This window comes from Trachinotus anak, unplaced genomic scaffold (genome assembly GCF_046630095.1).
Source record: "Trachinotus anak isolate AG129_WGS33_773 ecotype Australia unplaced genomic scaffold, CSIRO_AGI_Tana_v1 ptg000035l, whole genome shotgun sequence".
Taxonomy (NCBI): Eukaryota; Metazoa; Chordata; class Actinopteri; order Carangiformes; family Carangidae; genus Trachinotus; species Trachinotus anak.
Genome location: NW_027273886.1, coordinates 131021 through 145188, shown reverse-complemented (window position 1 = coordinate 145188; position 14168 = coordinate 131021). Strand labels below are relative to the sequence as shown.

Below are 14168 nucleotides of genomic sequence, written 5' to 3'. Positions count from 1 at the left end.
GACCTGACCTCCTGCACCAGGAGCAGCGGGCGGTGATATTAACAACCATGAAACATCTGTAACATCTGTAACATCAGCCACATTTCAACAGCAGCTGCTCGTTATGTTGTAGCTGCTGCTTTATTCTGTCTCAGTGGCAGCCCTTTCATTTTAGGCTCATTTCTCATTTTATTTCATTCAAATTATATCTTATCAATAATATTAATATCTTTGTTATTTCTCATGTTTCATCATTCCCCTGTAGTCTCAGTATATATTACACACAGTACAGGCGCAAACACCGAGAGCAGATCATGTTTTATTGATGGAAACGAAGGAAGAAACAGGAAACAGAACAGTTTTTGAAGGAAGGTAGAAAATGAAATTTATCATTTGGCCACAAGGTGGCAGAATTAACCACAGATGGTTTCAGTCATTGATTTCATTTTTTAATTTAAATGTAATACATTTTTATTTTTATTTATATCTGTGTGAAAATATTTGTATTTTTATGTGTGAGAATATATATATATATATATATATATATATATATATATATATATATATATATATGACAAAAACCTGTGGATTTTATAGGGTTATTTTCTGATTACATTGATTACATGTTTATAAAGGAGAAATCAGCAGCTGAGCCGGTGAAAGCCCCAGTTCACACGTATTAACAGGCTTTGGATTTTAACAATGAACCAAAAACCAAATTGAGTTAATGAACTGTTTAATCTTTGTGATTCTTTACCTTCACGTTTTTATTTATCTTATTTCTAATACGAAATTTGACTAACAGAGTCAAAATATAGCAACTGATTTTGAGTCTGATGCTGCCCCTTTAAATAAGTGACGTCATTGAGGTGTCACAGTTGAGCACAGAGAGTAAAAAGATGCAAGATAGTTAACTCTGCTGTTTGTCTGCCTGAACTGGTCTGTTACTGTTAGTTACAGCAACATGAGTCTGTTCAAGTTATAGAAACGTTCATGTGGAGAAAATTACACAAGTGAGACGCGTCGTTAATAAAAGATCTAAACTGGCGTCGTTTTTAAAGCGCTGCGTTAGCTAAGCACCTAGCATGATTTCACACATGCTAACATCAGTGTTCGGCGTATTTACCAACTAACGAATTAACATTGCCGTGTTTTTGTTCATATTTCGACATTTTGACGAGTAAAATGTCATCTCTCTTTATATTTGTTATTATTTGTGTTCTAAACGGCCGGGTGATGCTTTAAAGGCTAATTGTGTTCATAGCTGCCCATTAACTACGATGGGAGACAAAATGACGCATGTTTGTGTAATATTTTAAATACATATATAACATATAGCGGCATGAACAACTTTAATGAGTTAATTATGTGGATAATATTGTATTAGTTTAGCCACAATGGGGGGGGGGGGGGGGGGGGGGGGGGCACTGTTAAAGCCAGGCCAAACATCAGCAGTGGTTCATCTTGACCCAGACGATCTTTGGTTGGAGAAATGGCGTCGGATGATGGACTGGCCTCTCTGGTGAGGACTGAAAATACGGACTGTTCTGTTCATGTGTCCTGTGTTTCTGCTGTGTATGCGTCAGCTGCTTCACCGAGGAGTCTGCAACAAGTCTGATAAAACAGAAATGAATTAAAAGAAACTTAAAAGCTTTAATGAAGCAGGATAGTTAGCTGAGTTTGCTAATGCTAGTTAGCCAAGAGGAAAACACGTGTAGAAACAAAACTGTGGATTAACTCCGAAGTGAGACGTGTCACGTGTTTCCATTGTTATTAACTTGTCCATGTTAAAGAGCCTGATGTGATGTCGGGCCTGGTTTACTGTGTTTGACCTGTGACCTCAGATCTGTGAGCAGCTGATGTAATGTCTGTGTCTGTGTTGGTTCACAGGGGGTGGAGGGGGCCTCGGCGGCTGCACATGCTCTGTCCCTCCCCGCAGACGCGTATGGAAATGATGTAAGTGACTTTTCTCCATCTTCAGCCCTGTATATGTTTCCATCAGTCATGTGAACATGCAGGCAGACGTTTGTCCAACTCCTGCAGCAAACGGACATTAAAATCACATGTTCATGCTCAACCATCCTTGAACCTTAAACTGCCTCCAACTCCTTCATCCTGTAATAAAGACATTCAAAACATTAGTTAATGAGAATATTCTCACAGTCACATTAAATGTTGTTGGGCTGTGTAAATAAGTCAAGGACTGACGAACTCTAAAGACTTTATTCTGTAGAAATGTATGAAGTCGTCATACATTTTGACCTCTGTGTACTTTTCTTCTTTCAGCCGCGGCTCGAGGTCATGTGGGCGATGAAGGCGTACAACCACGCAGAGGTTTACTTCAATGTGAGACCCTCCATCGACTGTCCTTCTTGTTTTTTAAATAATATTAAACCGTAACACAGAAAAACAGCGTAAAACAAATCAGCACCAGAATGAAATAAAAGGAGCAAAAAAAAAAAAGAGGAAAGTTTGAAGAAGTAATTTAAAAGATGTTGATGATTGTGGATTAATAAACCAGACTAGATTCTCTTCACACACATTAACACCTGAGCCAACACTGACCCCCTCATGACCCCCTCATGACCCCCTCCTCTGTCTCCAGCTCATTTCCTCAGTGGAGCCAAAGTTCCTGAAGCTGACGAAGCTGGACGACAAAATCTACTCGAGCTTCAGAGAAACCTTCAAAGAGCTCGACATAAAGCTGCTGAAGGCGGACGACCTGAAGTCTGACGAGGCCAAAGAGGTCAGTGAGACGCACAGACAGACCTCAGGTGTAGATCATTTCCTGTTAGCTGTTGTCAGGAGGAAACAGTTTTTTATATTTACAAACACTGATTTCCTGTTTCAGATGATGTTTATCATCTGCACTGTTATGCTGCGTTCACTTGAGATGGGAATTTCTGGCAGTCGAATTTGAAATGACCTGGTTATATCACAGATGTTAGTGTTGACTCAGTCCAACTGCTGCTGACTTCTGAGGATACAGATGTGTTATTCAGAGTGACGGGAAAGAGAAGCTGCTGCTGAATTTTTTAAATATTAGTTAAAATAAATTCTACTCTTCCCACTGAATTGGGAAAACTTCTGAAAACCTGGAAAAAGAAAATCAGAATTATCTGCATGGGCACAGACAAAGAAAATCCAGTTTGTAGTTTGGATGAAAGAAGGATTTAAAGGTCAGGAGGTCAGTGAGGTTTGAGGAACTAAAGGATTTCTGCTCGTTCTGATTAACGTCTTCAAATCATGTTGTCAAATCCTGACCTGCTGTTTCGAACACGCTCAACCTGTTTCTAGTGTATTTACTGTAACTGTTTGTGCAGAGGTGGCGTCCGTTCTGTAACCAGTTTGAAGGACTCGTCGAGGATTTCAACTACGGCACTCTGCTCCGTCTGGACTGTGAGAAGGATTACACAGAGGAGAACACTATATTTGGTGAGTCACACTGTAGAAAACACTCTGTGATGATTTAGGATGATTTAGAGAAGTGAGACTAAAGTGACTGATCTCTGATTTTATCCTGGTTCAGCCACCAGAGTTCAGTTCTTCGCCATCGAGATCGCCCGCAACAGAGAAGGTTTCAACGACGCTGTGTTCAAGGCCAAAAGTGGGAAGAGCTAGCCTCCAGTTAAACCAGTAATGACCCAGTAAGGAACCAGTAATGACCCCATGCAGCCTCACACACCATCACCGGACGAGTGGAGGAATCAAAGATGAACTGTCGAACTCTGTCTCCTGAGGATTCATCTTTTATTTTAATTTAACAAGTCGTCTTTAAGTTTTATGAAAACTTCCATAAATGTTTATTTTTTTTGGCTTAATCCTGAACTTTCCTCCGTTTGTTTGTTCAACAGAATCATTTTGTATTTAAAGTTTTATTGTGCCAATCATCACAAGTGCTTTTTTATTTTCTAAAAACACTGAAGTTTCATTTGTTTGTCTGAAACTGAGTGAACGGCAAATAAAGAGTCAGATACATTTTACCAGCGAGTCAGACTTCACTCACATCTGGTAAACAGGTCAACCTGACAAACATTATATTAACATATATGAAAGAAATTCATTTTCCCTGAAAAACATCACATTAGCATATAAAAAGAAACTTGAATGTTTTCACATGCTTAAAAGAAGAAAAAAAAAAAGATCACTAATCTTTCTAAAAGGAGGCGGGTCAAAAACTTGGCTGTTTTTAGTAACTGTGGGAAAAGTGGGAACATTTTGTAGAAATAGGATAAAAAAAACTGAATTTATCAGAGTTTCTGCAGAAATGAACAAGTTAAATTACTTTTTTTTTAAAATCACCTCAAAGTAATTTAACATGTTTCATAATCAAACCAAAGGATGAAACGATGATGGAAATAAATGATAGTTAATAATTTCTAATGATATAATTAACACAACCTGAACCTGGATACATGGAAAGTTGCATTATTATCATCATTATTATTATTATTATTATTATTATTAGTCACCAAATAAAAATAATTACTTTGTTCTTGGTAAACCTTCCTGTTCGTCCTCGCTGAGTGTTTGCTGATGGTTCAGTTACAGACGTATCACATCTCTCAAGATTTAATTGATATTGTTTTAAATTAAATTCCAGCGTTTTTAAAACCTTCCGAGGTTTTGTTTTTTTTTTTAGTTAAATTTTTGGGCATTTTTTCCTTTATTATTGCCGCAGTGAGAGAGAGAGACAGGAAAGTCTCTCCCTGAGCCCGGGCCGTTGCAGTACGGACTGAGCCTTCGTGGTATGCGCTCCACCAGTTGACTGGGGGCCACCAGGGGTCACTGGGGGCCTCCGGGGGGCTCCAGGCCTTTGTTTTTGAATTCAATGCTTTGTGAGAGTTTTCAGGACCTGCAGGTCTCCGTTAATGAGACCTGGATAAAAAACAGAGGCAGCGAGGTAAAAATCAATGAGGTTTATTTGCAGTCACAATGCTTACACTATATGTAGCAGACATCCAAACAACTCAAACAGCTATTCACTCTATGGACCCAACACATTCACATCAGGGACACAAACCAAAAAATTAGGAACTCAATAAACATCCATGAGTGCTGACATGGTTAGAGATGAGCTAGTTGTCACAAACAGTTAGCAGCAACATCGTAGAGAGTAACACAAGTTGCTAATGACTCCACTCCTGCTTCTCTTTACACTGTTCTGACTTCTACCAAGGTTCAATGTTCTTCAGACGTTTAAAACTAAACTGGATTCCTTCAAGGGAGCTCTGATGGCCGGACGTCTCGATGACCGGGGACTACGCTGGATTCCCCTCCATCATCATCATCATCATCAATATTAATAATATTTTGTCCTGTACGGTGGCACAGACCTTGGCTGTTTGAGCTCCATCACGAGCACCATGAGACACCACACACACACCAGGCAACAGAGAGCCACTTCACACACACACTCACACACAACACCACACACACCCACACACACACACACACCAAAAGGACTCCACTGCAGGACCTAAAAGGGGGGGCAGTCCCAAAACCTGGTCCAAGGAATCCAGAGTGTAAACAAAATGGTGGAAACTGCACCCAGCCTACCAGAGGGGAAAATGTAGCCGTGACCATGTTGCTTACACATCGATCGCCGCAGGGAAACAAGCGAGTGTGTGAACACGAGGCTCCAGGACGCCAGGGCCTCATCAGCCGCTTTGATTAAGAGGAGAAAGCCGGAGCCGGGCCGGAGCCGGGCCAGACCTCAGCCGGAGCCGGGCCGGAGCCGGGCCAGACCTCGGCCGGAGCCGGGCCGGACCAGACGGACGTCATAAGGGAAAATGACGGCATTTTCCAACCTCATCTTTGTGCCTGTTCTGGCTCCGCGTCACCTCACGTGTAGACCGGAGACGTTTAACCCTGAGGTTACCACGGAAACGTCAAGGTCACAAGAATCATTTCAAACCAGAGCTGCAACAAAGCTGACCATTTACTGTTTGTCTTTATTGATTAATCTCCTAATTAATCGTTTTGTCAATAAAACATCAGATCAAAGTGAAAAATGATGTTTTCAGAGAAAAACTGGAACCAGAGATTTAAAAAAAAAATTTAATTTGTTGTTGACTAATTGATTAATTGATGAACTGCTGCAGCTGTGTAACAGTGAACTAATCTGAGTTAAGTTCTGCTGTTGATTCATCTGTCAAATTAACTGGAAACTGTTAATAATTTAATAGTTGAAGCAAAGTGTAAAAGATTTCTCGATCTTTGGGCTGATGATCAACTGATCACAACAAACTGTGGCTGATCCAGAGTCTGTGAGTTAGTTTGATCATCAGTTCATCGTTCAGTTTATAAAAGGTGAGAATTTATGGTCCAGATTCCACGGAGACGTCTTCATGTTGGTGCTGAAGCTTATATCACATTAGAGAAGCTGGAATCAGAGGATCTTTGTTACTGATCTGAAATATGATTGAAATGATTAGTGGATTATTAAAATTTGAAATTGATTGACTCATGAATCAGCTCCAGTTTGAAATGATCCATCTCTGGTTTTTGTTCAGTTTCCTGTTGGTTTCATGGTTTTTAATATTTTACTGATTCATCTTTTGACTGAACAGATGAAGTCATCACGTTGTTCTCGGAGCTTCTGGAGGCCGGCGCAGCTCGTTACCGACAGAATCTCCTCTGAAGAAAGTTGAAGGACTCGGAGTCAGACCGGACACAGTCACGAGAGCCTACACAGCAGAACTGTCCCTTTAAAGCGCGTCGGGCTAACGTGGCTATTTACATCACTTCGACCAGAGACTGAGAAAAATGTACAACATGGACGCTCTGACTCTCCCTTTGTGTTAGTGTGTGTACCTCTGCTCCCTCCTCCTGTGACAGCTCTGCAGCCTGAGTGCTCCTCAGTGTACTCCCCCCCCCATCCTCACCGTCCCCCCGCTCTGTGGAAAGCTCGCTCCCCACGCAGACAGACAGTTGCACTAACTCACTACACTGTAAAAAGCTCAATCACACGGTTTTGTTTTTTTTTGTTTTTCCTCAACTCAGCTTTGTGTTTTAAAGTCGATCATTATAAACATTGTTCAAAATGTTACGAAAAAAAATGTACACTTGGTTTTTTGTGTGTTTTTCTATACAAGGCAGGCAGAAGCGGATTACTACATTTACCAGCATTCCTCACCTCTCCTCACCCCCACCTCTCCTCCGTGTACAGCACCCCCCCTCCTGTGAGTGATCAGAGTGCTGAGACATGCGACCCCTCCTCTGTTAGGACAGCCAGAGAGTCAGACCAACGCAGACTGGCTTTAAAATAGATCTGTATATATTTATATATGCTTATATCAAAAAGGAGGAGGGAGGGGTGGGGGCAGGGGGGGTGTGTGGGAGGGGGGGGGTTATTCGCTGAAGTTAATCAACGGTCCCATACGTCGTGTATCGGGGAGAGGAGATGATCCCCAGGCATCCGGGCCCAGGGGGGAGGGAGGGAGGCTGATGCAGAGAGGGTTGGGGAGGGGGGGGGCAGGAGGCTGTGGAGGAGTGAGGGGGGGGTGAGCTCTGTCTGCAGCTGGGTAAGACTCTGCTGTGTGGAATGTCAGCTCATCATGTCGTTGCTGTTGACGCCGTATGTTGAGTTCTTCATGCTGTCGTTGACTTCTCTCCTGAACACCGACAGGTTCTGAGTGAACCTGCACGCGCGCACACACACGCACACACACGGACACACACGGACACACACGGACACACACGGACACACACGGACACACACGGACACACACACAAAAACATTATTCAACATGTGAGGAAGTGTTTCTGACAGTCAGTGAGTCAGCAGGATTCATCCTCTGAGGACCATGAACGTCTCAACTGAATAATAACTGAGTATTTGTTAAAAGTGCTTTGTGAGGTCACCATGGCCATGACCTTTGACTCTTTTTTTTTTACCTTCAAATTTTGTAAAAATTTGAAACTCCCTCAAGGTGTTCCAGGGACATTACAATGACAAGGCCCAAACCATGTTTTGTGAGGTCACCACGACCTTGACCTTTGACCTTTGAACACCAAAATCGAATAACTTCAGTAGAAGTGAAAGTTTGAGCCAAATCTGAAGACGTTCCGTCAAGTTGTTACTGAGACAGAAAAGGTTGTGAAGCTCTGATTAAAACCAGTCACCACAGTGTGAGCAGCCTGTTGCTCCACAGACACACTGATGTTTCACATCTGTAAATACACATCTGTCACATCTGTAACGTGAACACGGCTTCTTCAGGTGTGACATCACGTGACTCACCTGTCCCGGTTCTTTGTTAGTAGATTTCTCTCTATTCCCTCCATCAAGTTCTCGAAACATAAGTGCATGGCTTGCTGCTTCTCTGGGGGCTGACTGTTGACGATGCTGTTCCTCAGGTCAGCAAAATACTGCAAGACGACACACACACACACACACACACACACACACACACACACACGTGAAAACAAACACACACGTTAACACACACACACGCACACACACACACACACACACAGAGTGTGGTGTCTGAGATGATCCAGGTGTGTGTGACGTTTACCTTCTCGTTGAGCAGGATGAGGCCCAACAGAGGCCGTGACATCGACCACTGGTTCCTACAGTCCTCGAAGATGATGATGTTCAGAACTGTCGACAGCATCTGCACAACAGGACAGTGTCAGTGTCACACTGACCTCAGATCAGACAGACCTGACCCCGCTACAATAAGAGCTTTAATATTTTCTCTTTATTTCTCATCATCACTTCCTGCTTCACAATAAAAGTTTTTTAATGTAAAGGCAGTTATAGACCTTTATTGTGAAACCATCTGTGCAAACATGACTGAGGAGAGAAAAGGTCTCAGGTATAAATGTCGGAGCAGATCATCTCACCTGTTGGATCATCTCCGGATGCTGCTGCATGATGTGCAGGAAGCGATCGTCCGTCGCCATCGGAGTGGGGCGCTTCTTGGTGGAGCGGGACAGCTGTTTGAACAGGTAGGTCACTATGTGGTCCAGACTGGAGCAGCAGCCTGTGCACACCATCGTGTCTGAAACACACACACACACACACACACACACACACACACACACACACACACACACACACACACACACACGTATGAAACAACTACAGGGACGTGCAGACGCTCTTTAAAACACGGTCTGACCTGCGGGCGTTTTACCGAGCGCGGTGAGCCCCTCTGATATGGAGGACAGGATGTACATGACGACGTGCGGCTCCAGGCTGGCGATGAAGTTCATGTGGTCCTGGGTCAGCACCTCCAGCAGAGAGTAGAAGGACTGGCTGAGCTTGGGATAGTCCTGCAGAGACAGGAGGAGCCGGGTCAGAGCGTCTGAAACTGTCTCTGGGCTTTTAGAAGCTGCGATGAGCATTTTTCTCAATTTTCTGACATTTACAGACGAAGCTATTAATTAATCAATCAATCAGACAGATTAATCAATAGTAGATATAATAATTAACTGTGGTAGTAGAGCGTAATACCAGGGGTCTGAGATCTCTTCATAAACACCTCAAAAAATTATTCTGTGTTTAAAATGTGAAGTTTATTTGCTGCATGTCTCGTCTGCAGCCTCACACAGACCCTCTACCTGTCAGAGGCCCCGCCCCCAACACACTCAAGTGAACCTACTAGTAAGTCACTGTGGGGGATGGACAGCAGTAGTTTGATGAAGGTCTGCAGGGCGTTGTCCAGAGCGTCGTCGCCGTACAGACGAAAGACCCCGAAGTTGACGTAGTTCCCGCTGAGCACGGCCTTCAGCATGGCGAAACACACGCTGACCCCCTTCAGCTTCACGCCGTACACCTGGTCCTTCGGGACTTCTCCCAGCGTCAGGATACGATTCCCTACGAAGAGGAAGACAAACAGATGGAGGCGTCAGGGCGGAAATCAGTGATTGTTACTGTTTTTAATTGATCGATTGGTTTATAAAATGTCTCCAGAGCCTGTGGTGACGTCTGCAAACAGATATAGACAAAACATTTAATTTAAGGAGGAAACACATCAGTCAATTAATCAATGAACTGATTAATCATCTGATTGTTGAACAGCTGAATATTTTTACTGTGGTTGTGATGTTTGAGTCACTCAGGCAAACACACGTCATGATGCTGATTCTCATGTAGTTTTCTATCATGAAAAATCTCATTTACATCATCAACAGGCAAAAATTCACTGATGACAACTGATGGAAAATAAAAGCAAATAATTAAAACAATTAATCAATCAAAACAACAACAGTTTATCCAGACACCTTTAAAACTACAGAGACCCAAAGTGTTCAAAGTCAAATCAATAAGGCATCATGAGATAAATAATCATATTAATCAGTTTAATTTTGAAATTATAAACTATGGTAATTCACTTTTATTGTGAAAAGACACAGGATGAAACAATATTTCATGATGAGTTTTATTTTAAAATGTGTTATAATCTGTGTTAACATCAGTTTTACACATCAGGGTCTGAACATGGAGGCTGATGAGTTCAAACTAATTCTAATTAACATGTAATTTAATCAAAGTAATTCAAACACAAACCATAAATAAAAGAAATGTGTCTGTTGTGTGTTAATGTAAAAAAATAATTAGAACATTCAAATACTGATCCAAAAAAATCAATAATCCAATATCAATCAGGTTTTAATCTGTGTTTTATCTGTTGTCTGCTTTTATTTATGATCATTTGTGTCATAATGTCTTGTTGTTTTACTTTGGGTCAGGACTCTTATTGTGGTAACGTACCGTAGGTGGTGATCATCTTGCTGGTTTCTCTGAACAGCAGGATGCCGTTGGGCGACGACACATCAAACTGTAGCCTCTGAGATCTACAGAAAAGATAATCAATGATCAGAAGGGATGATGATGATGATGATGATGATGATGATGATGATGATGATGATGATGATGATGGAGTCTGGTGCATTCGCCTGTTTGTTTACTCTGGTGTGAAACCTGTCAATCAAACTGAACCGGACTCAGACCGCCTCAGAAGGAGGATCTGGGTGCAGTCCAGCGTGACCTCTGATGTCATACGTGTTGACCTCTGCAGCCTCAGCTGTGTCACTGAGCATCTTCACCTGTTGTGAACCAGTTCAGCCATCAGCTTGAGGACAGGAGTGGTGCATGCTGGGTCGTGGTACCACAGCTCGATGGCGCGCTGTAAGATGGGCATGTAGGCCGGATATCTGCGGGTCTGGGTTAAGGACTGTGATGACTCATAAACACATTACAGCTCAGTGTGGTCACACATCACAGACTCGTGTGCTGCAGCTGTGAGGATACATCCAGTCAAACAGCATCATGAAGCTGGTCTTGGCGTTGAAGGCGAACGCGATGCCCCGCAGGTCTCGAACCAAACCCACCAGAGTCCTCTACAGGAAACAGCAGCAGAAGAAGAAAACTGTCACTGCTCAGCTTTCCTCTGAGAGACGGTGAGTTCACTGACTGCTGGTAAAACATCTGTTCACATGGTTATCAAACCAACTGTGAGTGTGTGTGTGTGTGTGTGTGTGTACACTTGCACTTGCTACACAGTAAGGACCAAAAAAAGTATTTTACTAAGAGTGAGGACATTTTGGCTGGTCCTCACTTTTTGAGACACCTTCAAATCACATTTTGAGGGTTAAGACTTGGTTTTAGAGTTATGGTTAGAATTAGGTTTAGGTTAAGGTTAGGGTCAGGGTTAGGGTTAGGCACTCAGTTGTGATGGTTAAGGTTAGGGTAAGGGGCTAGGGAATGCATTATGTCAAGGAGCGTCCTCACAAAGATGGAAGTACAAGTATGTGTGTATGTGTGCGTGTGTGTGTGTGTGTGTGTCACCTTTGCTTCCTGCTCATTGAAGGTGTTTGTGCTCAGCATCTGAGCCACAGCTTCAAACGCAGCCGTCAATGGCAGCATGAACTGTTCGAACTGGTCCTCGTCCTCACCCAGGTCGACCATCAGCAGGCGTCCCAGTGCAGTGTAGAAGGTGGTCCGACACCTCATGTCGCTCAGGTTGGACTGGTTGTTGACTCCCAGGAAGGAGAAGTGTTCGCTCTGACACAGACACACAGGACGTCAGTAACAGCTCAGTGTGATCACAGCATCATGAAAGTGTGTGTGAGGGACTCACTGTGTGGTTGTTCAACATGAACTGCACAGCACTGAGCTTCACCAGCTTCCTCACACTGCTGTACGTACACACACCAGGTCAAGGAGGAAATTCAGTCTCTCAACACAAATTTCAACAAACATGAGCCACGGCGGCTGCAAAAGACAAAGGAATAATAATAATAATAAAAATAAACATGTTAGTTCAGTCATGTGGATATGGTTTGGTTTTTCAAGGTCTGACCTGGAACAGAGTACTGTGCTGTGCAGAGTTTGTAAAAGTGCTGTTAAAACAAAAAGTGGCAGCACAACAAACCTGTTCCAACACCTGAGACAGAAGCGTCTGGTGGAATGGGAGCAATGTTTTCTCTTGAGTTCAGGTGGGCAGAACAAAATCGATTTAAAATCATGAATCGTCCAGAACACGGGAAAAAAAAAAAAAAAACAAGATTTCATTTTTTAACCATATCACCCAGCCCTAGTTCAGGTGGAGAAGCAGCTCGATGGGGAGGAACACCGTGTCTTCTCACCTGTCACAGACCTGAACATGTGACAGGTGTTTCACAGGGGGGAGAAACTTCAGATGTGTGTGTGTGTGTTCACTTGTATCATACACTGGTTATGTTCAGCTACAGGTGAAAATCACTTGTGACTCATTTGATCATGCAAATGGAGCCAATTCATGACAGCAACCAAAAACAACACACACACACACACACACACACACACACACACACACACACACAGATCAAGGATATCCTAATGAGAGGTCGTTCAGCAGCTGGAGTGTCTTGGAGGTGATTGGTTCACACTGGCCCCAGTACTTCAGGTTTGTGATGCTGGAAGAGAGAAGAAGACATTGACAGTGACACAATGACACAAACACAAAGTGTGTGTCGCACCGAGCCTCTGATGAACAGACTTTATTTGTGTTACTCACATTTTCCCTATAAACACACTGAGCACCATCGTCTCATCATTCAAGCCCAGAACTTCTGATAGTCGTCGATAAAGCTGCAGTTAAAAAAAAACACACACAACAATGTGAACAATCACAACAATAAACAACACAGCACACATTCTAATGACCTGTAATATCAATAATATTAGAATAACAGGCAATGAGCTTTAAAGACATCTGATTATATTACCCATCTATCATTATGTCTTTTAAACTAACTACACACACATACATATATAAACATCTACACTTAGATATTCATTTTCTACAGTGTTATTAAAATAATAAAACTAAAACCTCTTCTAATCCTTCTTGAACAGTGAGTTAAATCAGTCTGAGGGGACGTGAGGATCTGATGGACAGGAAGCAGAGCAGCCAGTGACCCACACTAACACACTAACACACAACTGCAGTGCTGCAGCTCAGTGTGGGCTCAGCAGGGAGAAGACCACTGAAGCGTGGGGACAGTGCAGAGATGAAGAGCTGGGGGCCCCCTCTCTCTCTCTGGGGGCCCTCCCTCTCTCTCTCTCTGGGGATCACAGGGTTAAGCTGACAGGAAATGGAGCGCGACCCACATGAGACAGTGTGATACGAGCAGCAGCTCCTTTGTGCTGCTTATTGTGTCGACTACAGACACAGACCTCAGCTGGAGACTCACACCTGAACCACGTTAACACCTGAACATTCAGACACAGTCACTACGAAGGGCCACGCCACCACAGACCTGGTCCCCTGAAGGATGTGGCCCCTGAACGGGGACCAACCCACCACACACGTCAACAACCATCCTGGACCTAGAACCTGGTTCAGTATCATCTGAGCAGACCTGATCTGGTTCTGGGACCTCAGCACTGACACAGGTGGAGAGCAGAGGAGACAGAACCAGAACCAGAGACCAGGTCTACACCTGTGACAGTGCCCCAGGTCTTCAGCAGCTACACACACACACACAAAGACATTGTTTTATTTGTGTCTTCTACATTGCACCACTTATCTGGGACGTTCACTGCTGCCCCGAACAAAGAGAACACACACACACACACACACACACACACACACACACACACACACACACACACACACACACACACACACACACACACACACACAGAGTCAGCAGCGACTCTAACCACACAATAGTGACACAGCAGCAGT

At 43.3% G+C, this 14168-nt stretch overlaps 2 protein-coding genes across 3 annotated transcripts in view; one reads left to right on the top strand and one right to left on the bottom strand.

Annotated features, from left to right (window-relative positions):
* xpo7 (exportin 7) overlaps nt 1-14168 on the bottom strand; it is a 216384-nt gene that overhangs the window by 188152 nt on the left and 14064 nt on the right. The window contains exons 15-27 of one of the 2 annotated variants that reach the window (XM_071472087.1): nt 12993-13066; nt 12811-12891; nt 12075-12138; nt 11783-11998; nt 11246-11334; nt 11041-11148; nt 10706-10788; nt 9594-9808; nt 9126-9264; nt 8833-8990; nt 8502-8600; nt 8225-8352; nt 7486-7622 (exon numbers count right to left, since the gene is read on the bottom strand). In XM_071472087.1, the coding sequence (XP_071328188.1) occupies nt 7529-7622; nt 8225-8352; nt 8502-8600; nt 8833-8990; nt 9126-9264; nt 9594-9808; nt 10706-10788; nt 11041-11148; nt 11246-11334; nt 11783-11998; nt 12075-12138; nt 12811-12891; nt 12993-13066 (1548 nt within the window). In that variant the 3' untranslated portion in view covers nt 7486-7528. Of the gene's footprint in view, nt 1-4883; nt 7623-8224; nt 8353-8501; nt 8601-8832; nt 8991-9125; nt 9265-9593; nt 9809-10705; nt 10789-11040; nt 11149-11245; nt 11335-11782; nt 11999-12074; nt 12139-12810; nt 12892-12992; nt 13067-14168 lie in introns of those variants that run through there. The other variant, XM_071472086.1, reaches the window with a different exon arrangement.
* Nucleotides 1409-3962, top strand: pbdc1 (polysaccharide biosynthesis domain containing 1). The gene is made up of 6 exons (XM_071472088.1): nt 1409-1501; nt 1870-1935; nt 2266-2325; nt 2585-2725; nt 3303-3414; nt 3509-3962. The coding sequence occupies exons 1-6, from the start codon at nt 1472-1474 to the stop codon at nt 3598-3600; spliced, it is 501 nt and encodes a 166-aa protein (XP_071328189.1). The 5' UTR covers nt 1409-1471; the 3' UTR covers nt 3601-3962.

Excerpts from the sequence above, each read along its gene's own strand:
- pbdc1 (XM_071472088.1), top strand. The coding sequence starts at position 1,472 with ATGGCGTCGGATGATGGACTGGCCTCTCTG. Across the intron at positions 1,936-2,265 it reads CAGACGCGTATGGAAATGAT|CCGCGGCTCGAGGTCATGTG; the intron begins GTAAGTGACTTT and ends TTCTTCTTTCAG. Across the intron at positions 2,326-2,584 it reads ACGCAGAGGTTTACTTCAAT|CTCATTTCCTCAGTGGAGCC; the intron begins GTGAGACCCTCC and ends CTCTGTCTCCAG.